The sequence below is a fragment of the Grus americana genome, chromosome 4 (genome assembly GCF_028858705.1).
Source record: "Grus americana isolate bGruAme1 chromosome 4, bGruAme1.mat, whole genome shotgun sequence".
NCBI lineage: Eukaryota > Metazoa > Chordata > Aves > Gruiformes > Gruidae > Grus > Grus americana.
The window spans coordinates 59202284-59223864 of NC_072855.1; the positions used below are offsets into that span (position 1 = coordinate 59202284).

Genomic DNA, 21581 nt, shown 5'->3' on the forward strand with positions numbered 1-21581 from the left:
CTATAGAGGGGTCAAATGAAGGTCATTAAGGTGGAGGAAAAGAGTCCCTAGATGTAGAAACTTTATTGCGGCAAAGCAAGTATGTGCCACGCACCTCTCTTGTTGTGCTGTTGTCTTCTGCCTTCTGAAACAAATCTGTGTGTAAGGCTATGTGGGCATATGTATCTTATAGTAAGTTTGATGGAACTGAGAAAACTTAAAATTAACAAAAGGGTTCCCCAAAAAAGATTGAGAAATGCTATTTTAGATTAGAGTTTGTGCTTGTGTTAACTGACTTGCCAGTTAACTTGCTGTAACTAGCACTAGTAGAAATGCTTATCTAGACAACCTGCAAATATTTATATCACAAATGTTTATGACCCAGGAGAATTTTTCCAGGACAGAAATGTGTGTGTGGCTAGGTGGCCACAATTAAAATTATTTTCTAAGGAGTTAAAGAAGAATGACAAACTTGCATGTAGCTGTCGTTGTGGGGGCAAGTTCTTGTCTGGCTAAATGACCAATTTCAGGGAAGTTCAAGGGGGTTAAGAGGCACATGCCACTGAATCTACATCAATTTATGTCAGCTTTGTATCTGGCCTGGGACTGAACATTGTTTCTTTAGAACATGCAAAATTTCTGAGTTGGTCCTGCCCATAATTTCTGATTTGTTTTTAATTATACCAAAGAAGGAAGTAAACTCTGTGTCCTTGCAAAATTTTCATGGCTTTTCTGATTTGGGGTGTTGCAGGGTGTAGTTAATGCTCTGAAAAGGCTTCAGGATTCCTGGATGAAAGGTGTGATGAAAGAACTGTATTGTTATTGTTTTAGGGGAGGAATCATGCCACTGGGTAGGCCTCTGTCACTGAGACTTGCTGGACTTGTTTGTTCTGACTTGCCTATGACTCCTTTCTTTCCTAATTCGGGAGATAAAGCCTCAAGTCTATGCTGAGATGCTGCATAGTGCATTGTGGCGTTCGGGACCGTGCATCTCCCAGACAGAAGAGCTTCTTGCTGACCTCTCAGTGGTACTCAGAGGTGAGTGCCTCAGCCTTCTGACTTGCTCCTTGGTAGTTTGGGCAGCATGGCTATATCATGTGTAGATTTATAAGGCAGTTTGAGCTTTGACCGAGGGTGTGGGGAGAATGACACTAGCTCTGAGCTTACTTCTGATATGAGCCGCCTTCCATGCATCAGTAATCCTTCTGATATTTCACCCTTTCTTTTCACACAAAATGCATTTGTTTTCTGAGAATTGCCCAGCTCCTCTACGGCATGGTATGGTGACAAACCAAGGTGGCCTTTAGCCACCAAAGTTTGCGGCAGGGGAGCAGGTGAGAGTCATCTCACTGCATCCCAACTCTGATCTGCTGTTTGTGCTAGTGCGGTTAGAATGTATTGCAGTCACAACTGCTGAGCAATAAACGCGTGGTACAAGAGGGTGAGCAGAGTAAAGTAGGTAAAAGTAGCTTCTTGTGCTCTTGTTTATTTTCATGGGCTGTGTATGCAGCCAGTGAAGTGTTAATCTGTGCAGAATCAGCTTGGAAATGCACCAAATCTGGCATCAGACTATCTCACCCACCCTGCCTTGGAGTGAAAATCAAACCGAAAATCCACAAAGACTATAATTGCTTGTTTGATGTCTCATTTCTGGAGTAGATTTCAACCAAAGCGGAGTGAAGGGAGACAGACAGAGCTATTTTCAAAGGCCGAAAAGCACAGATCTACTTCTGTAGGCTGGGACTGCCAAACTAACAGAATAAGATACTTGCCTATGACCAACGCAGCTGGAAGTTGAAATCTGAGAGGTAAAGATGATATAGAAGTTGCAGAACCTTATCCTAAACTGATTGCAATCAGTGGCCATGTACTTCATTTTTCCTTTACACTGGGATGGCATCTCACATTTTTATGCAGATTGTAAAGTCCTTAGGTAGTGAGTAGCCCTCTGAGTTCTACTAAAGCTTATTTCAGAACATGGGAGTCTTTCTTAAGATGACTGTGACAGTCAACTGTAGAAAGATGTGTTATTGATCAAGGATATTTCAGTTGTTGGTATTACAGTTATGTCCCACAGCCTGTTGCAGTAGTATGGGAGGCTAGCTAAGTCCCAACAATTAAAGAGCTCATAACCTCCAAAATGCTGTATGCAAAATGGATGAGAGAGTAAGGAACAACAAACCTTTTGTACTGATTGCAAAGGCGATCACATAATCTGGGAAGCCTGTATAAGCAGTATTTTGGCATCATGGATGTCGTTACTGGTAAGCTCTGAGTTAACACATCCCAAAGACTCAATGCTGGTCTTGAATCTTGATGCCAATGACAAGAACAGTATTTGGAGCTGTTGTCTTTACCCAGCTGAAGCGTGCTTCTGGGAAGCAGCAAGATCTTGGTAGAATTGGATGGTTAAGGGGAGGAGCTCAATTAGTAAGTGGCAAATACATTAGTGATGCCTTATCTGACTGCAGAGGGGTGGCATGCAGCACCTACTGTTTTTGTGGGATGTTCGAGGGTGTGGGGAGATCAAGCTGATTCAGCGTGACGCATAGAAGAACACACACATTTTGTATCCCTCAGCAGATCCCTTCAGTATTTGGAAGTCTTCCATTGTATCAGAATTGTTTCGGGAGATATCAAACATTGAGTGATTGAGGCTGGTAGGTAACTGACCTCATCCAAACAAGGGTCTTGCAGTACTTTGGCAGGCACTATCTGCTTCCATTTCAATGCCCACAGTAGTAGAGGTTGTCATCCCATTCTCTTAGAAGTGTCTGTCCTGAGTATGCCACACGAGTGGAAGAGAAACGTTAGGTTGGTGTGATTGCTTGTGGCAAAAGTGGGAGTGGAATTAGCATGTCTTGCTTCATGGCCCTGTGCTTTTGCTACAGGACTTCTGGACTAAGCCACATGTATTTCAGTTGCTGCCATTCCCAACCACCCTGCCAAGGTAGATAGTGCCAGGGACCTAGTCTGGATTTTCAAATTGCACTCACCAAGCCAGAAGATTAGTCTGTTCAGTTGTCTTGTGAAAGGTCCCATTTCTAGGAAGAGTGATTGTAGGGATGTGCCCAAATCCATCTTCAAATGGAAAAACTGGTCATGGCTATAGATGGGGAGAGACCCTCATCAGCAGATGTGTCACCAAAGCTGTGCCACTGGCTCTTCTGAGAGTATTGGAATATCAGTGAGCAGGGGTGTAATAATAAAAAATACAATAATAAATTTATTATAGGAAGATAGAAGCAGATCAGATAGCAGAGGATGCATGTTTTCTTCTATGCAGAGCGTGGCAAAACGCCTTCAGTAAACAGCTGGTGCCAGAAAACATGGTTTAGATTCATCTAAACAAACCTAGGTCAGGGTGCTATGAGGGCTTAACTTAAGAAGTCAAAAAATGTCAAGGGCAGATCTGTAAAACAGAACAGGGTAGCTGTTCCCTGCTTATCCAGCAGCTCAGTGACTAGGGCCTTTTCTTAGAACACAGATGATAAAGTTACACTTCCTTTTCTTGTCTGAACAGACATTTTCTGCTCAGTTTTCTGGTATTGTTCTTAATGAGGCTTTCGATAACAGACAGTAGCTCAACTGGAAGAGATGGATAAGCTCAATATAGTGAATCAAATCCTGTCAGGCAGAGGTGGGAGCTGAACTTTCACCACTTGCATTGTGAATGAACACAGAAACCTTCTAGGGAGTTTGGTACAGCATGAGAGAGGAAAACCAGCTTGTCACCTGTGTATTGTGCTTGTGTTTTGCTTTTGGGTAAATATTCCAAATTAGAAGGTAAAGAATTCATTTGGGGTTGATCAGAAATCCAACCTGAAATCCCATCTGTTTTCTCCTTGATTTCACAAAGACGACCAGAAAATTTTAGTTCCGTAAAAATTTCAGTACAACTCTTCTTCCTAATGTGCCAATAACTATTAATGTAGCTTTATTTCTTGCTGTATTTCACTTATTAAAATATCCTGTATCGAGGCTCGATTTAATATATCTCTCTCTAAACACAACTTTACTGTGTTTAAAATAACTTAATTCTATACAAACTTAGCTATTTCCAAAATAGTTCATCCAGATTAATTTTTTTCAGTATGGAATACCTTTCTAGTGATCAAAACACATTCTTTGGCTCAGAGCCAAGGTGTGTAAACTAGGAGACTTAATAGTTTGCATTTTCAGACCCAAATAAACTGCGATATGAAATTGTCAGATGCTGCTGTCTCCATGGATTGTCTTGGGCTCCTTGGGAATGAAGCATGTTTTAAATGAAAACAGGGATTGCTGGAGGAGGTCTATTGTTCATGCATAGTATTGCCAAGATAAGAAGTTGTGTACCTAACTAAAAGATCTTGGGTTTGAAACTTCTTGCTAATTCACTGCAGACTGAAAGCTGCCAGACACAGACTGTGAGGAGGTGGTTTTCAGAGCAGAGAGGACTTGGCATTCAAGGTCTCCTGGTGGAGTCTGGCTTCTGATCTCTTGTTAAGGTTTGCTCTTGAGGAATTAAAGTTATCCTCATCCATGCTGGAGGATGAATGCATTGGTGTTACCTGAATTCCCCTGTCTGCCTGCCTGAGAGTTAATTCACATCTTACTGGAGTTTGGGCAGTAAAAAAATGGAAGCATGTGGTATAAGGAAGCAAGAAATGTGAGGCTGTACAAAACACCCGGCTCTGGAAGGCATCTACACAGATGGCTGTGGTATTTGGGGTCTTTTGAGAACACCTGTCTATTAAGCAGTGCCTCTTTGCCACAAGAAGAAAGAAAGGATGCATCTATGGTTGAAGGTGATGAGTTCATCTCTACCTCTGCATTCATCAGCAACACAGAGCATCAGTGTTTCTCTGGCCAGCGAGGGTTGCTGGGTGGAGCAGAGTTTTCTTGGTTACTAGACTGCGGAGAAGACCATGCAGAAGTCTGATTCCTAAACAGGGGAATCCACCTGCCACTGAACTATTTAACTGCGGAGGAGGATATCCCAGGCACAGGAATCCCTCGTCAGGTGGTTATTCTGGTAAAGCATGACAACTGTGCCCTCCATGGCATAATAGCAAAAAGGCTAGAGGGGGAAGAAGCTAGTCGGAGGTTTAATGTATGTAATTAATGACTGAATGCCTTGAGTGGCCATATCCTGAACAAGAGCTGTCTTTCACTAAATGTCCTAGTAGGTCTCAGCAGAGCCAGGCTTAAAATCAGATCTAGTTGAGAGTATGTTTTGTTTTGTGAATACAGACTCTAGCATGACAATGTCAAAGGCTAGAACTCCTGAGCACTGCTGGAAATAAATGCTGCTCTAATACAAGCAATGCACATTTAGTGTTGCCCGCACTCGAGCTGTTCTTCAAAGAGTAAAGGATAGCTGATTTTGGGCCAAACAAGACCATCTGTTCCTTGCATTCATGCTGATTCCTGAAATGAGTGGCAAAAGATATTAGGAATTTCCTAAAAAGCTAAAAACAAGAGAGTTTTTCTTTCCCAACCCTTCTGCACAACTGGTGACTAGCATGTCCGCTGATAAAATAGACCAAAAAAAAAGGGGGCTGCTCAGCTGGGTCCTGCACTCAGGCATCGCAGTTGAAGGATTCATACAGGCAATTGTACACTCTGGGAGGTGATGAGACTTGGTGCTTCCATTGCATAAGAGATTTTTCTTATTCTGGTACTAAGATAATAGTAAGATGGAAGTCAAGAGCATCCTGGTAAAGAGAGGAAACTGTTTGGGGTTTGAAGACGTATTTCTGCTTTAATTTGTATATCCTGTATGTAGGATATACAAATGTATAAATTTGTTTGAATGTAGAAATACATGGAAGTGCTTCCTTTAAACTGCTTTCTTACAAAATTTAAAGCGAAATCAGTATCAAAAGTGGAGGAAGTTTTTATTCCTTGTCTCCTGTGTTTCCATTTTCCCCAGCACTGCAGCAGCTCCTAAGGTACCTGTTTCCCCTTACAAGTCTGTGTGACCTGTGGAGAGCAAGCAATTCTGAAATGTTGGAGAAGGGGGTCTATGCCACCAGTGTTTGTTGATGTAGCTGGTATTTGCACAAAAAGGAAATAGAGACAGATTGAAATGGAGGACAGTGCTGCCTGTCAGAGCGCGAGTCCCACAGGCAATGAGATACTCATTTCTCAAGTGTGAGTGTTAAGCTTTTGTAGCTTAGGCATAAGGCCGTGTCTTGAGGAAATATGTCTGTATACAGTTCAAGAAAGCCGGCGGTTATGAAACGAGTACTGTTGCCTCAATATCTGCAGAGTCAGCCATATGCTGTCAGGGCTGTGCCACGTGTTCTCTGTGTCAGGAGCAATGGAGGGATGTTGCTCTGATTGCCGTTCAGGTGGAAGCACACTGGGGTGGGGACAGCTGAAGCACAGGGAACCAGTTTGATTGAGAGTGATGGCAGGGGCTCAGGCTGGAGAGCAAAAGCTCTCCAGTGAGGAGAGCAAGGTCTAGTGCTAAAGCAGAATCTTTAAAACATAAGAGGTGGCTAGCTAAGGAGGGGCAGAGGCATTTTGCCATAGTGGGCTGTTCTGGTTAGCCAAGGGGCTTCCCCTGAAGGGCAGTAATTGGCTGCCCATGAGGTATGCTGCAATTCCAGCAGCTGGGACTGTGAAAGGCTGCGAACTATGAGATGAGGATGGGAATGCTCTGTGGGAGGTTGCAGCAGGTTAAAGAAACTGAGGCAGGACAGTCCCACTGGTCTTTAGTTTTTATCCAAATGTCTGCAATTGTTAAACCATCAGGAGTAATGGATAGTGTATACAGTGAAGGTCTAGATGGTGAGAAACCAAGGCCTCCCTGGAACCAGTTGAGCTCTAGTGTGTGTATATTATGCGCTTACTGCAGCTTGCAGTTTCCAAAGAAAGCAATCTTGGCCAGCCTGGGCTTTCAGACTCCTGTCAACTGCCCTATGGTTTGTTTTGCAGAGTATTGCCATCAGGGAATTGAGCCAGTCTAGAGCGGAGACAGCTAGATTTGGGGAAAACTTGGACTGTGCATTGCCAGAACATAACTTTGCCACAATAAAGCAGGCACAACAGAAGGAGAGGTACTAGGCTTCTCTGTAGCATGTGACTCTGAAGGAGAAGACTTGATCCTGGTCACCTGTCCTGTGTATTTTGGTAACACTGAGCTGCTGTTTGTGACCACCTGCAGTTGTGGTGCTGGCTGAAGCTACCCTGTATTACTTTTTCTTTCCAGTATGCCACCTGCTTGAGTGGGTAAAAACTTGTCTGCTTCCCTTCTTAAGCAATGGACTGGGATATCTGCCAACACTCTCATGAGCCAAAACAAAGCTTTTATGTGAAGAGATTAAACCGAGTTGCTTCCAACCTCCCTGTCACTTGCTCAGCACACCTTCGCTGTGTGCAGACCTCTCAGCTGCTTCCTCTGTGACTCCATCCTCTTTTGTTTGGGGTTTTTTGGGTGGGTCTTTTTTTTTTTGTTTGTTTGCCTTGCTTACCATCTCTTCCTTGTAGCTTTGCTCAGCTTTCTTGCCCTCAGGGCAGAGTATATAACCCCAATCTGCTTTCCCACCACTTCACTGTCTTTTGCTGTCTTGGATTTGTGCATCATACCCTTGCCTTCACTGCTCGTCTGCTGCCTCAGCTCATTTCCTAAGATGGAGCCTCTGCTGATATACTGCTTTGCTTTCACTGTGATTTTTTTCTTTGTCACCTTGTAGTCAGAAAACCTGCAAAGACTTACTCTCTCTGCCTGCCTTTCTGCCCCTTCCTGCCCCTATTTTCTTGGATGTTGCTGAGAAATGCCTGTGCCATAGGCCTGAAAAGGGGAAAATAGCATTTAGTATGTCTGGTCCACAGCAATGCAAACATAGATCAGTGGGTGTAAAACAGCATGGTGACTAGCCAGCTGAGTCCCTCCTGCTGCCATTTGTCCCTCCTGCTGCCATTTGTCACTCCAGGCACCTTTGAGAGATTATCCCACGTGTTTTTCTGATACCCTGTACTAATGATGACCATGATGTAGACTCAGTGTGTAGCATGACAAAAATTACTACATAGTGTGCTGTGGAATTACCAGGGATCTGAAATAATTGTGCTTAAGGCTTTGCATCATCCTACAACAAAGCTACTGAGGACATGCACAAAAATGCAGTTTCCCTAATGTTCTCTTGCTTAATGCTACACAGGATGTAAGTGGTGGAGAAAGGCTTATGTGCCTTTGTCCATGCGTGAGTCAAGTTCCCAACCCTTTTACAGGTCTGCTGTTGGCTTTCAGTGAGTCATTAAGTCTGGGTCTTGTTGCCATACCATGTTTACACAAGAGTAGCTGTTTCTCTCCCCTCTGACGGACTGGCAGGAGACAGGATGTGGTCTCTTACAGTATATCTGTGGGTTTGGCGCAATAAAACCCAAACCCTGTAGGGATCAATAAATGTTACTACTTATACCAATTAAAAATAACTCAAAGTGGTATCATAGAATCATAGAATATCCTGAGTTGGAAGGGACCCATAAGGATCATCAAGTCCAACTCCTGGCTCCACACAGGACCAGCTGAATCAGAGCATATGACTGAGAGCATTGACCAGATGCTTCTTGAACTCAGTCAAGCTCAGTGCTGTGACCACTTCCCTGGGGAGTCTGTTCCAGTGCCCGACCACCCTCTCAGTGAAGAACCTTTTCCTGATATCCAACCTAAACCTCCCCTGTCGCAGCTTCATGCTGTTCCCTCAGGTTCTGTCACTGGTCACCAGAGGGAGGAGATCAGTGCCTGCCCCTTCGCTCCCCCTCGTGAGGAAGCTGTAGGCTGTGATGAGGTCTCCCCTCAGTCTCCTCTTCTCTAGGCTGAACAAACCAAGGGACTTCAGCCTCTCCTCATACGTCTTCCCCTCTTCACCATCTTTGTTGCCCTCCTTTGGACACTCTCCAATAGTTTTATGTCCTTTTTGTACTGTGGTGCCCAAAACTGCACACTGTACTCGAGGTGAGGCCACACCAGCGCAGTGTAGAGTGGGACAATCATTTCCCTAGACCAGCTAGCAACGCCGTGCTTGATACACCCCAGGATACGGTTGGCCTTCCTGGCAGCCTGGGCACACTGTTGACTCATGTTCAACTTGCTGTTGGTATGTTATATGGCATCTCTGGTAGCCTAGAGTATCTTTGGTGCAGAAGTTATTTCAGCAATGATGAATTATTACATTTATGTTCAGTTTAAGCACCTGCGTGGGCAGTCAGCTGCACTTGATGTGCGTAATATTTCTTGATGGGAAATTGTCCATACTAGCAATGCCTGCACAACTCTAGGCTTTTCTCAGGGGTGCCTGTGAGGCAATGGAGGCAAGTTAGAACACAGGAAATTCTGACTAAATATAAAGAAAAAGCTTTTGCCATGAGGGTGGTCAGAAGCTCAACCAGAGCTTCTGAGAGACTGGGAGATCTCTGTCCTTGGAGACACTAAAAACTTGACTGGACAAAGCATGGAGCAACCTGTCATAGTGGGACCTGGTTTGATGGGACCTGGTTTGAGCAGAAGGTCAGACCCACAGGGTCCAGAGGTCCTTCCCAACCTACCTCATCTGTAAGGTTTGTCAGCTGAGCTAAGTTGTGCCAGATGTGATTTGGCTCAGGATGCACTATTATCTTTGTAATAGAGTTTAATTTCTCCATGTTGTTTTCTTCAAGGCAGATAGCGATCCAGATGGACAGAGCAACCAAGCGTATAGAGCCATGGAAGATAGCAATCATCGTTGTGTCAGTGATAGTAGGCTTAGCCCTCATCATTGGCTTGATTACGTTTCTTTTGTGCCATGGTAAGTGCACCACTCTTTTTGTTGTCACAAGTCTTCAAGAATCTGTTGTGTTTCACTTGCTGCTGTGGTCTTGCCTGATGATTTAGTATACAATTCCTCTCTGGTATAGAATCTGCTTAAGAAAACTTACTAGACCCTATTCAAGATCTGAATTGATTAGAAAACCTGCAAGAATACTTAAAATATCATTTACTTGAAGCAGGGATTTAAGTTTTGTTCCTCTTTTTGTTCTTGTCTTGCCCCGGTGCATCTGCTGGTATGCATTGTTAACCAAAGGCTAGCAGTCTTCTGTGTAAACCAGGGGTGTGTCTAGTACTCAGGCTATGCATAGTAAGCTTGGTCTTGAACAGGGATTCTGCAGAAACTGAACCTGGCACCTCTAGCTGAGGATATGCCTCAGAAAGAGAGAGGGCAGAGGTTTAGGCTTTTTGGAGCCCAGGAGTCAGTCCTGGTTGCTAAGGGCCCAGTTTCAGTAGCAGATGAATGAAGCCAAGTCATTCCATTCCCAGTCTCTGAGATGCCAGTGTGAGGGATTTTGAAATGCCTTCCTGCTGGGATGGAACTAATTGTGTTGCTGTCTCAACTCACCAAGAGTCAACGAGGCCGTGGCTTGCATTAGGACACTAGACAGAGCAGCGGCAGAGCTACAGCTTAGCTTTGCTTGTAGCCAACTCTGCATTATGGGGCCCCTCTGCCGTTCACCCTAGAGCCAGATTTTTAAACTGAACCTGACTGCTGAATGGATGTAAACAGCTCTGGGCCACCTGCCTCTCAGAGGGGCATGGACAGGCGAGAGAGCAGCTAGGGAGGAGTGAGTGTGTCTACTGAGCCAGAAGGGACATATGTGGGCTGATGTGTCTCGTGCTGTGCTCACCTCACGTTGATGAGAAGATGGTCCCCAGAGAAATGTTGTAGTGAGTGTAATTTAGAACTACTTGGGATGGTCCTCAGAGTAGAAATGAGCCCCTAGGTGATCCATGGACCAACAAGATGTCTAGAGCCCACTTTTCCCAAAGTGCTGCTAAAGCTCTAATTCCACAGCTGACGGGGTCACAGCCAGAGCCTGGGAGCCTTGTGCCATGCTCTGTGAGGTGCTGTGCATGTCTGAATCATACTGAAGGAGATCAGCCACCTTTCATAGAATCGTTTGGGTTGGAAGAGACCTTTAAGATCATCTAGTTCCAACCCCCCTGCTGCAGGCAGGGACACCCTCCGCTAGACCAGGTTGCCCAAAGCCCCATCCAACCTGGCCTTGAACACTTCTAGGGATGGGGCATCCACAGCTTCTCGGGCAACCTGTTCCAGTGCCTCACCACCCTCACAGTAAAGAATTGTTCTGTCACTACTTGCCCTTGTAACCAGTTCCTCTCCATCTTTCCTGTAGGCCCCTTCAGGTACTGGAAGGCTGCTATAAGATCTCCCTGGAGCCTTCTCTTCTCCAGGCTGAACAACCCCAACTCTCTCAGCCTGTCCTCATAGGAGAGGTGCTCCAGCCCTCTGATCAGCTTTGTGGCCCTCCTCTGGACTCATTCCAACATGTTCATTTCTGTCTTGTACTGGGGCCCCCAGAGCTGGACACAGTACTCCAGGTGGGGTCTCACGAGAGTGGAGTAGAACTTTCCTTTTCTTCTCCTCTGTAGATCAGGACCGATACTACAATGCATCTTTCCTAATCACCAATGTCAAGTATGACCCTCAGTATGAAAGGCAAACCACAGAAGAGTTCAGGCACCTGAGCCAAGAGATTGAAACCATGGTAAGCTAAGGTGTTTCTCTGTTTCTGCCTGACCTATGGTAAAGAGTCCTGTGATTGTGTGATTGGAAATAAAGAGTCAGAAGTGATTGTGCCTCATTCTGATGTGGCTGGTCTTACCTTTCAAACCTTGCTGGGTTAAAGATGCATTGCTGATTGTGCACAAGCAGATGGTAAACACAGGTGCTGTATGTTCCAACAGCCCTGTGGTGGAACAGGCACCCACAGAGCAGAAGGGACAGTGAAATCAGCCAACTCAGCTGAATTTATTTTGGTCCTGCATCCTCTGATGGAAATTTAAGAGTAGCTTTGGTATAGAGGTGGAGATCTGAAGGCATTTCCTTGTGTTTTGGAGGCTCATGAGACTGTTATATCTTGACATCATGTACATATTATAGGTATATTTTAACACACTCTTTTCCTTTAACAGATATCTGAAGTATTCAAGGGGTCCTTTCTAAGTAAAAGATACATCAGGTCCCATGTTGTCAGTCTAAGGTAAGTAATGTGAAGTAACGTGAATGTCAGGAATAAGCAGGGATGTGATAAATATTCTTTCTTCCTACCCCTTGACCATATGGCCTAGTTGTTGTTTATGCTTGGATTACACCAGCAGGATGACTAAGACTTGGCTGGTTCTCGCTCTCCTTCAGTGCTCACAACATTGAGGACTCAGTTACCTTCAGAGGTCAACAAGGAAGAGAAATTTGGCCTTACGCTTCTGCAGATTGATTACCTGAATGCCAGTTGTTTGTGGCTGTGATGCAGTAACTGAATTACTAGGTGATCCTGGTCTTCAGTATTAGTTAAGGGCTTGAGATATGCAAAGTCCACTTAATTCCACTTAATCCTTCCTGTGGAAGTTCAGGCTGGTGTTTACCCCTCTGCATGAAGTACAGCAGGAGGTGACTATTCTCCTCCCTCTCTGAAAAGGTCTGAAGGAATGAATGATTCCACTGTGAGACACCTGGATACAGAGTTGAGGGAAGGAGGCAAGTGGGACATACAGGTATAAAGGTCCAGTGGGAGAGCTTTTAAGTCTTTCATGTCTCTGCAGTAATTATGTATCACTCTCAGCCATAAGAGCCATTGCTTTCCTCTCCTTCACATTAGTTTGGAGTAATATTTCTATAAGGCTCAATTCTGCTGTGTAATATTTTCCCTAGATAGCGAAGAATGCCAAATTTCACACAAATGTCCTTCTTCACAGCACTTCTGGGCTTTCTTGCCTTTACTTTTCTCTAGATGGAGTGAGTCATTTCCTTAAACTGTTCTACGTTGTTTTCTGCTGCTGGTTTCTTCCACAAGCCTCTCACATCAACTGAAATTACAGAACTTGGGAGCTAGATTTCAAGCAACCTCCTTTACATCTTTTAGGTTGACCAAAACAGCGTATCTCTTAGAACCTTGTTTTCACTACAGATACCTAGTTGTGCAGCTTGACACTGGACCAGCTTAGCTGCATCTCTGCTGTCTTTGCCTCTAGGCTTCGCTTGGTTTTCCTTTAGACTGTTAGTCTAAAATATTGGGCCAAATTTTTTTATACTGACAGTGAATGATCATGCCTTGCTCTGATAACTCATACTATTAAGATAATTCATACTATTAAGATTTTTGTCTCTAGATACTCTAGCTAACTGGACAATAAATGGACAAGTGACTTAAATGGAAAGAAATGCCAGAAGACCTTTTTAACTTCTATGGCTCTAACTGGATCTTTTGAATGGCTGTTAGGAATGGCCTTTTGGGTATCTGTTGAAGGGTTTTAACTTGCTGTGTCGTTCCTACTGCCATCTGTGTCCTACTAAGAGTTGCGTGGAGGCCAAAGGGAGTGATCCCTCCTCTCTTCCTCCTCAGCTGTACTGCTTATAACAGTTTCCAGAAAATTCCCTCTTATCATTGTTATAATGAGAACCAAGCCTTTTTCTGCTTACTGACATGTCCTCATCTTCCTTCACTTGTGCGCAGCTATGCTATTTGTTCTATACGTCTGCGCAGACCAGACCTGTTCTCATCTAAAGAAGACAGCGCAAAGCAGAACAAAGAGGATTAGTGGGCAAAGAGAGAATGACACCACTTTGCTTTTGTTGGTTTGCAGCCCAGATCCTGGTGGAGTGCTTGCATCTGTTGTTCTGGTATTTAAATTTGCCTCAGCTGACAGTAAGGCAACGAGCTGGGGTCACATCAACCGTGTGTTACACAGAAGGCTGAAAACAAGCTCCACGTTCTTAAACGTTGACCAGTCAACCCTTAGACTCATAGGCAAGTGCCTTAGGTTTGTGTTTTTAGCCTGGAATGTGTTCCTTATACCTTGCTGTTCATAGTGTAATGAGTTTCACTTTAGCATGCAAATATGGGCTATTCTTATTTTCTTCTTTTGCCTTCTCTAAATTGTGTGTTATGGCTGACAGCCAGGGAACTTGGAAGAAGTAACATGAAAAGAACTAAAGCATACTGGCACTGATTTATGAGTGTGAACTCTCTCCTGTGCATCTCTGTGTGACCTAGCTCTGTTGAATGAGATAGTTGAACCCCAATTAATCAAAAAAAGGCCCAACTTTGTGACCACGGGTTCCCAGATTACTTTAAGGCACACAGTGAATTGGAAAAGAACCTGTATCACTAGGTACTGAAATGCAGAGTCCTCAAGCTATTAAAAAAATGCAAGGCTGAGATGGTTCCCTTCTTCACCCCCTGCTATTTCCTTTGCTTATTTGACAGATAGAAAGTGTTCATAAAAAAACCCCTGACATTCCCTGGGCAGTAGTCCTCTCCCATGAATCTGTTACTGGTTACCATCAGAATCTGGCAAAGGGGTTTTTGTAGGAAAGAAATCAGTAACGTTACAGTTTAGCTCCACTCAATCCCAGCACTGTGGGTTTGTGAGGACTGTTTTGACCACCTTGCCATACTGAACCTGAACAAATGCATGTAGGCATTTATATCGTGCAGACACTAGCACATGTAGATGTTACTTGGACCTATTTGCAGTCATCTGTTGCTTTTGTTAGCTTTGAGCTAAGGCAAGAAAGACAAGAAAGATGCATCCTTTGGCCTTATACTTTCAGTAAGGAACAGAGACTTAACTGAACTTCTCCAACAGAGCAAATTACTCCTTTTACCGTGCTGTCACTCCATGCAGCAATGCAAGCCATTTAATTTGTGTTTGCTGGGTATAGGGAGGGAGTCTGTGCTGGATCATGTAGCAGTATGAGATATACTCACTGTGGTGTTTGCTTTTCATTTCAGAGTTGAATAAAGAAAAGGGAGATAACCTTTTAAACAACTGTAAGTACAATGCTTTACAGAAAAGGTCCAGGGACATGGTGCTATAGGTTCTGTGTTTACAAGATTCTTATGCTTTTGAGATGCAAGTTGAAAAAACAACTCTAGCTAAAGATAATAGAGCAGTAGACAGTGCATGAGCCAGGGAAGACTTCAGCTCATTTTATTGCAGTCAGGCTGGCTGTGTGGTGTTTGCAGAATCAGGTATTCTGACTTGATGGTGGAAAGCATTTGCTTTAATGTTGGTTACGGGAAGTAGGGGCATGTAGATGAGCTGCTGTTAGTGAGCTTTGCACAAGGACTGCAGTTGCTATGGGCCAAGATTATTGCTGGAATCCTTCCAAAAACATTTTTCCCTTCTGCCCCCTCCTCCCTGCAGAAAGGGTTCACAATAGATGTCTGTCAGATTTGACCTAAACTTGCAATATACAGGGAAAGGCCAGAAGATGGGATAGGGAAAAGAGCTTTCTACAGTGAGAACAGGTTGTCAGTCCCTCTCCTGTTCTGTGCTCCCCCATAAGGTCTTAAAGCTCCTCCAGAAACAGGGAGACAGCATAAGTCCCCTCCCAGGGGACTACATCAATCCTCTGCATGGTCTCAGAGCCTTTGCACATTAGCTTTCCATCTTTAAATGGACTCTGAGAATTAACTGGTTTGGATCTAACTTTTTTTCAGCTGAGTAATACATGATTGTGCTGTTGGCACAGTGGCTAAAAGTAAACTGTTGGAGGAAGAGGACGCTATTTTTTTGTTGCTGTTGTCAAGGCTGACCTGGAGGTGACCTAACAAAATCCTTTCTTTCTTTGCTTAGTTTGTGGGTGGGTTTTTTGTTTGGCTTTGTAGCTGTTTGCAAACTAGTCTTCAGCAATTCTGTGACACTTAAAGCTATACTGACTATGTTGGTCTTGTCTTCGCTATACAGGGGTGATGTTACAAATAATGGGAAGATTGCCTCTACTGAGTTTACAAGTGATGTGCAGCGTCTGTCTTGTGCATATTTTGGTGATGATGTGTGTATTAAAGCTTAGAGCTGCCCTGGTGTGGTTGTTTTTGTGGAGGTTCCTCAGTATTTCCATACTCTTTTTTTCATATGGTACCAAGAGAGGTTTAGTCTTTAGATGAAAGTTACGTGTCATTATTATGAAAGCTATATGAATGTAAACACTTAGGTTAATTATCAGTGCATATCTTTGTGCCTAATAATCTGTGTCTGTGTGTGTACCTGTATGCACAGACACACTAATGGCTATATCTGTTACCTTTCCCACTATACAGCTCTGGTCAAATATCAAACAAAGCAAGATTTGTAGAGGCAATGTGTTTTTTAACTAGGTAAACAGTTGCAACTGTGGAAAATAAACAATGTCTCAGATATACAGCCTTCAGTACCCATGGAAGTACATATGGGCTTGTGTGTCTGAAAACTGGCTTAATGACAAAATAGTCACTCTTCTACCGAGCTTCTTTGTTTACCCCACATCTATCCTGAGATGCCTGTGACCATGACACTTGCTTTCCCTGCTATTGGAGGCACTACTTTAGGTGAAGGCTGTCTCTTGACGTCTCTGCCCTGTTACGTCTGTGCCTGCAGCCGTGAGGGCCTTTCCCAAAGCAACACCCTGATTTCCCTCAGTCAGCTAAAGCAGAGCTGCCTTTTCTTTGACAGGCTGTGGAATACGAAGACAGACATTCTCCTTCACAGGAGTGGAGAGAATAATTGGCGGGCAGCGTGCGCAGGATGGGGAATGGCCGTGGCAGGCTAGTATTCAGCTTGATGGGACGCATCGCTGTGGTGCGTCAGTGATCAGTAATACGTGGCTAGTAACTGCAGCCCACTGCTTTAGAGGGTAAGTCATCAGCACCTTTCTGATCCTACAGATCCTTAGGATTCTTGGGTGCTCTGACCTTTCGTGGCCCACTAACATCTGTATCTGATGAAAGATAATGAAGTTGGGGTCTTCTCTGTCCCTTAGGCAAACATGACCACATTGCATTCTGATGCTTAAATGGAGAGCTAAGCTTCTTTGGGGATCTCGTTTTGTGTGGCTGTGACATAACCTTAAATATCTTACAGAGGAAAAGATCCTCGGAGGTGGACTGCCAGCTTTGGAATTCTGTTGAGACCTCCAAAACAGAAAAAATTCATCCGAAGAATTATCATTCATGAAAAATACAGTGACTTCGTCCTTGATCATCAATATGATGTGGCTGTTGTGGAACTTGCCTCTGCTATTGAGTTCACGAGTGATGTGCACAGTGTCTGTCTTCCTGAAGCATCTACCATTTTCCCAGAGAACGCTTCTTGTTTTGTCACAGGTTGGGGAGCTTTGGAGAATGATGGTGAGTGTCTCTTGCCTTCCTGTGCCCTGTCACACATGTATCTGAGAAGACTATTGTTAGTTTTATGGGTTTTTTTGGTTTATTTTGGGTTCCTTAGACTTGGTGTTTCATAGGTGCATGTGCTAATGATACACTTGTGGACTTAGTTTGGTGCTTTTTTTTCGGGCTTGGTCAGTGGATTGGAATATGGGAGAAAGACCCTACAGGTTAGCCTTACAGGAGTAAGAGTAGCTTTTTTTTATCATTGCTGCATGGATTGTGCTGGTTGAATACATTCTGTTCTCTGTTCTCACTGGCCCAGTCCCTCTGGGTTTAGCTGACATGAGTTCTTTTGCCATTCAGCTTTGTCATAGATGTATCATGACAGTTTTCATCAGTTATCATCTTTTCAGTCATAAATCAGGCTTCATCCAATGACTTGAGTGAGCTTCATTCAAATTAATCTGTTAGTGAGGTTAGAGATGATGGGACTATAAATCTGCTTATGAGAGCCATTGAACTATATAGGTTGTGTTTCGTGGTAGACATTGGGGTGTATAGTGATTGTCCAAAGCTACATTGCAGTTAACCAAATGAGTCTTTCTAATGATATCAAGGACATATCTTGAATTCAGTACTGAAACATGTATAAAAATCCCTTTGTCTGTTATGCTCAAGAGCATCTGATGAGGATGAAAGATGGAAAAAAGTTATGTTTGGGAACAAGTAAAGGACTTTAAGGGGGGAAAAAACCTCTTTCTTCTTCCTGAGACATTGTCTGGGTAGCTCCCTTCATTGCCTGTCATAGCAGAAAAGCTGTAGGAAAATCTGGCGACTCCTAATTCTTGAGTGTTTTAGGTTGCATAGCCTGTCTGCAAATTCTAATGCCACTTCTCCTTCTAGGTTATAGTGTTAATCAGCTTCGGCAAGCAGAAGTGAAAATTATAAGTACTGCAACTTGTAATAGAAGACAAGTGTACGGTGGAGCAATAACACCTGGAATGTTGTGTGCTGGATACTTGGAGGGGAAGGTGGATGCCTGCCAGGTAAGTCTCTTCAGAGGTAATAGTAAAAAGGAAGTAGTTGGGGTGGGTGGTGGTGTTTTCTAGAAATAAAATATACTTTGGGGAATCTTGATTAAGTTTATGGGGTTCAATATCTTGACAGATGTAAATGAAGAGCTTTATGGCTCATGGGCACTTAGGTGCTTGGGATTTATATACAATGCACATGCAAGAGAATACAGATGTGAGGGTGTGAAGTGGGAGAGACTAAATTAGGCATAGGCTGTCAGCCTCTGTCTTGTCAGTAAACCATGTGGAGGTTGAATTATAGCTGTGGTCTAGAGGCAAGTATCTGTCAGTTGTAACAGAACAATTTGAGGCTTGTTGCATCAGTGAGGTGAACAGTGTTTTCTTTGTTCCTGCCTGTTGACATTTTTCTCCTTAGGGTGACTCTGGTGGGCCACTGGTGCATGCAAACTCCAGAGGAATCTGGTATCTTGTGGGAATAGTGAGCTGGGGAGATGAATGTGGCAAGCCAAATAAACCAGGAGTGTACGTGCGAGTGACTTACTATCGAAACTGGATCAACTCCAAAACGGGCATCTGAAACCTGCAGCAGGTTAAGTTTTGTGGGCTGTGTACGGCTATTCCTCTGACACATTCTGCTCTGTGGTAATGCTCTAAACAGCTGCTGGCATAGCTTGTGGTCATGTATCAAGTGCCAGCAAGCTCAGAGTAGGACTTGAAATTGGTTTGGCCTACAACCAAACAGGAATGGACTTGATCCATGTGACAGCTGTTTGTTCAGGAAGTACTCTGTCAAAGGGACAACTGCCTTGGTCTATATGCAATATTCTGACTCTTTTTTCTCTGTGGCCAAATGTCTTGGCCCCTACTTTTATACTCAGGCAAAGCGTTTGAGCCCAAACAATCATTTACCAGCATCAAAGACAAGTTATAACCAAAATATGGCCCACCCATTTGCTGTGTGCTCCCAAGGCCCCATCTATCTGCAGACCAGCTACAATCCAGCCTCTGACTCCAAGGCTGCTGCACATCTGAATTCTTCTTGAGCTTTTTCCTGCATTGTTCCAGGAAGCGTACTCTAATGAAGAACAGAAGATGGCTTAGGGAAGTCCTGGTTCCTAATACCATGTCAGGCTGTTACTTGGATGAATAGAGAATTTTTCCTTGCTGTGTTGTCCTGAAAAAGCAATCGGTGGAAATCACAAGCTTCTGTCAACCTCCTTTGAACAAGTGTTTGTACCGCCACTCATCGCTTCATATGAACAGGCCCTGCCTTGAGAGTGATTGCTGGACTTAAGACCAAAAACCACTTTACGTTCATACCAGTCTGTTGTCATATCAGAGTATTTGAATTAATTTCCATTTTTAACTTTCCGGATTGTATTGTTCTGAATAAAAGTCTCTTGGCTTTTTGTGCAGGATGGAGGATTGTAACAATCTCAGTATGCCCATTGTCAAAAAAACCCCTCTCAAACTGCTTATTCTTGTGAATGGTCTTCTCGGGTCTTTATAATTTGTGTATCTTCAGCTGCATCCTAAAAAAAAAAAAAAAAGCTTTTGTGGTAAGGTGGAAATACCTGTCTCATTCAGAGCAGGGCAGAACTTCTGACTGACCCAGTAAACTTATGTAAAGATCTCTCTCTTCTGTCAGGAAGTAAGAATTGCCTGTGTCTCATTGCCAGATCATAGCTAACTCATTAGATCTCAACCACACAAACTTCATATTCTCTCTGAGTTCATGTTTTCAGGAGCCCATGTTTCTGTCTGCCAGGTAGATCTCAAACACTTTCTACACCCCAGCAGCAGCAAACGCCTATTCCTGGTGAGGAAGCTTTCCTTGGTGTGTCTGCAGACTCTTTCCAACACTTTATGTGGATTCTGATCCTGACAACAGCAAGTGCTGTGGTCTTAGTTGCTAGATATTGAGCCACTCAAATGATCTATTTTCCCTCTATGGTCTGAAGAGAAAGAACTCAGTGAAGGAGATACCAGCCACGCTGCCAAGACTTGGAGCTGGTCCAACGTGACAAGCAAGCAAGAATCTTATGCCAGGCTAGAAAAGGCAAACAGCAGGCTTTCAGTATGCTCATAGTTAGATCTGGGGGAAACAGGCCCTCAGTGATTACAGTCTTAGGATCAAAGTGTTGTCCAAATTGAGTCTAAGTCAGTTGACACAGTCAATGGCAGTTCAGGGGATCCCCTCTGGACTATGCAGCTTGCTGCAAATGCTGCCAACCAGAGCAGCAATCCATCGAGTTAACAGAAGTATTTTGATTATGCATCCTGTGATCTGGCTGTCTGACAGTACCGAGAACCATCCTTTCCTAGAGCCTCACTGGAGGTACTGGAATACTGGATGCTCAGAGAAGGTCTGCGTGAAAGACAAGGGTCTGCAGCTGTTGTGTGTTCCGTACTTGTGTATATCAGGAAAACTGGCACTCAATTTTTTTTTCCTCAGGGAACTTTTCTTGTGGAATGTTGTGAGCTTCAGAAACAAAACTTAGTGTCTTAATTCCTACATAGAGAGTAAAAAGTGTCACACTGGTTCCATAGGTCTGAGCACAAAAAAATCTCATTTTAGTCCATTAAGCATAACATGGGTTTGAAGTATATTGTTTGTAGAGGAAGCTTAAAAGTAATGTATGACAAGTATATATGATTATATTTTTCCTTGCTGGTAGCAATTGTCTTACCAGGACAGTGAATAAAATTTGATCTTCATGAAGAAAAGCATCATCACAAGATGCCATGGATTTCCAGTTCCCAAAGCACTTTAGGCTTGGGTTTTCAGAGGGCATAATGGTTTCCCCATCCTGCTGGATTTCATTTTAACTTGGAAACAATATTTTTAGGCTTGTGAATCCCAGCTATTTCACTGGTTCCCCAAAACAGGTAAGTAGATATAAAAAAAAAAATATTTTGCATCTGTGAACGTTCATGTTGTGCTTATTTTGGGTACAAAATCAGAAAGCCTTAAGCATTTTGCTCTGTATCAAGGGCTGCAGTAAATATCATTCTCCAAAGTGGTGCACACAAGACTGAAAAAGTGAACTCGTCATTTGCTTAAGGAGCTACCAGTTCTGAGCTTCTACTCAGAGAGATACAGTACCTGATCCACCTTAATGCCGAGTGCCAGCACAGTGCAGCCAGGAGGAATGGGGCTGAAGAGGACCTGACATTTACATGGTGTATGTTTTGGGAACCTTTATTTGGACTGCCTTGTGGAGTTTTCCTGACAGCAATTGGAACAAGACTTCTGATCCAGTTTCTTCTGGAAGCAGTGTAGTTTACATGCTCTGAGGCCTCTTGGTGATGCAAAGCAGTATAAATGGGGACTGTCAAGAAGAACGCTTGAAAGAACACCCCTCATCCACTGGGAATGTTGGTGCAGATGGACGTGATGGGTCTGAATCCCTTACTTGTGGGAAAATGACA

At 43.7% G+C, this 21581-nt stretch overlaps 1 protein-coding gene across 1 annotated transcript; it reads left to right on the forward strand.

Moving 5' to 3' along the window:
* Positions 1 to 924: 924 nt before the first annotated feature.
* Positions 925 to 20634, forward strand: LOC129205942 (transmembrane protease serine 11E-like). The gene is made up of 10 exons (XM_054824450.1): positions 925 to 1017; positions 9635 to 9758; positions 11399 to 11514; positions 11942 to 12009; positions 13610 to 13773; positions 14761 to 14799; positions 16463 to 16643; positions 16871 to 17136; positions 18019 to 18161; positions 18565 to 20634. Exons 1-10 carry the CDS (start codon positions 925 to 927, stop codon positions 18724 to 18726), a joined length of 1356 nt encoding a protein of 451 aa, XP_054680425.1. The 3' UTR covers positions 18727 to 20634.
* The last annotated feature ends 947 nt before the right edge of the window (positions 20635 to 21581 follow it).

Coding starts and splice junctions, on each gene's coding strand:
- LOC129205942 (XM_054824450.1), top strand. CDS start 925: ATGCTGAGATGCTGCATAGTGCATTGTGGCGTTCGGGACCGTGCATCT. Junction 12,010..13,609: donor TCCCATGTTGTCAGTCTAAG/GTAAGTAATGTG, acceptor GTTGGTTTGCAG/CCCAGATCCTGGTGGAGTGC. Junction 16,644..16,870: donor GCAGCCCACTGCTTTAGAGG/GTAAGTCATCAG, acceptor AATATCTTACAG/AGGAAAAGATCCTCGGAGGT.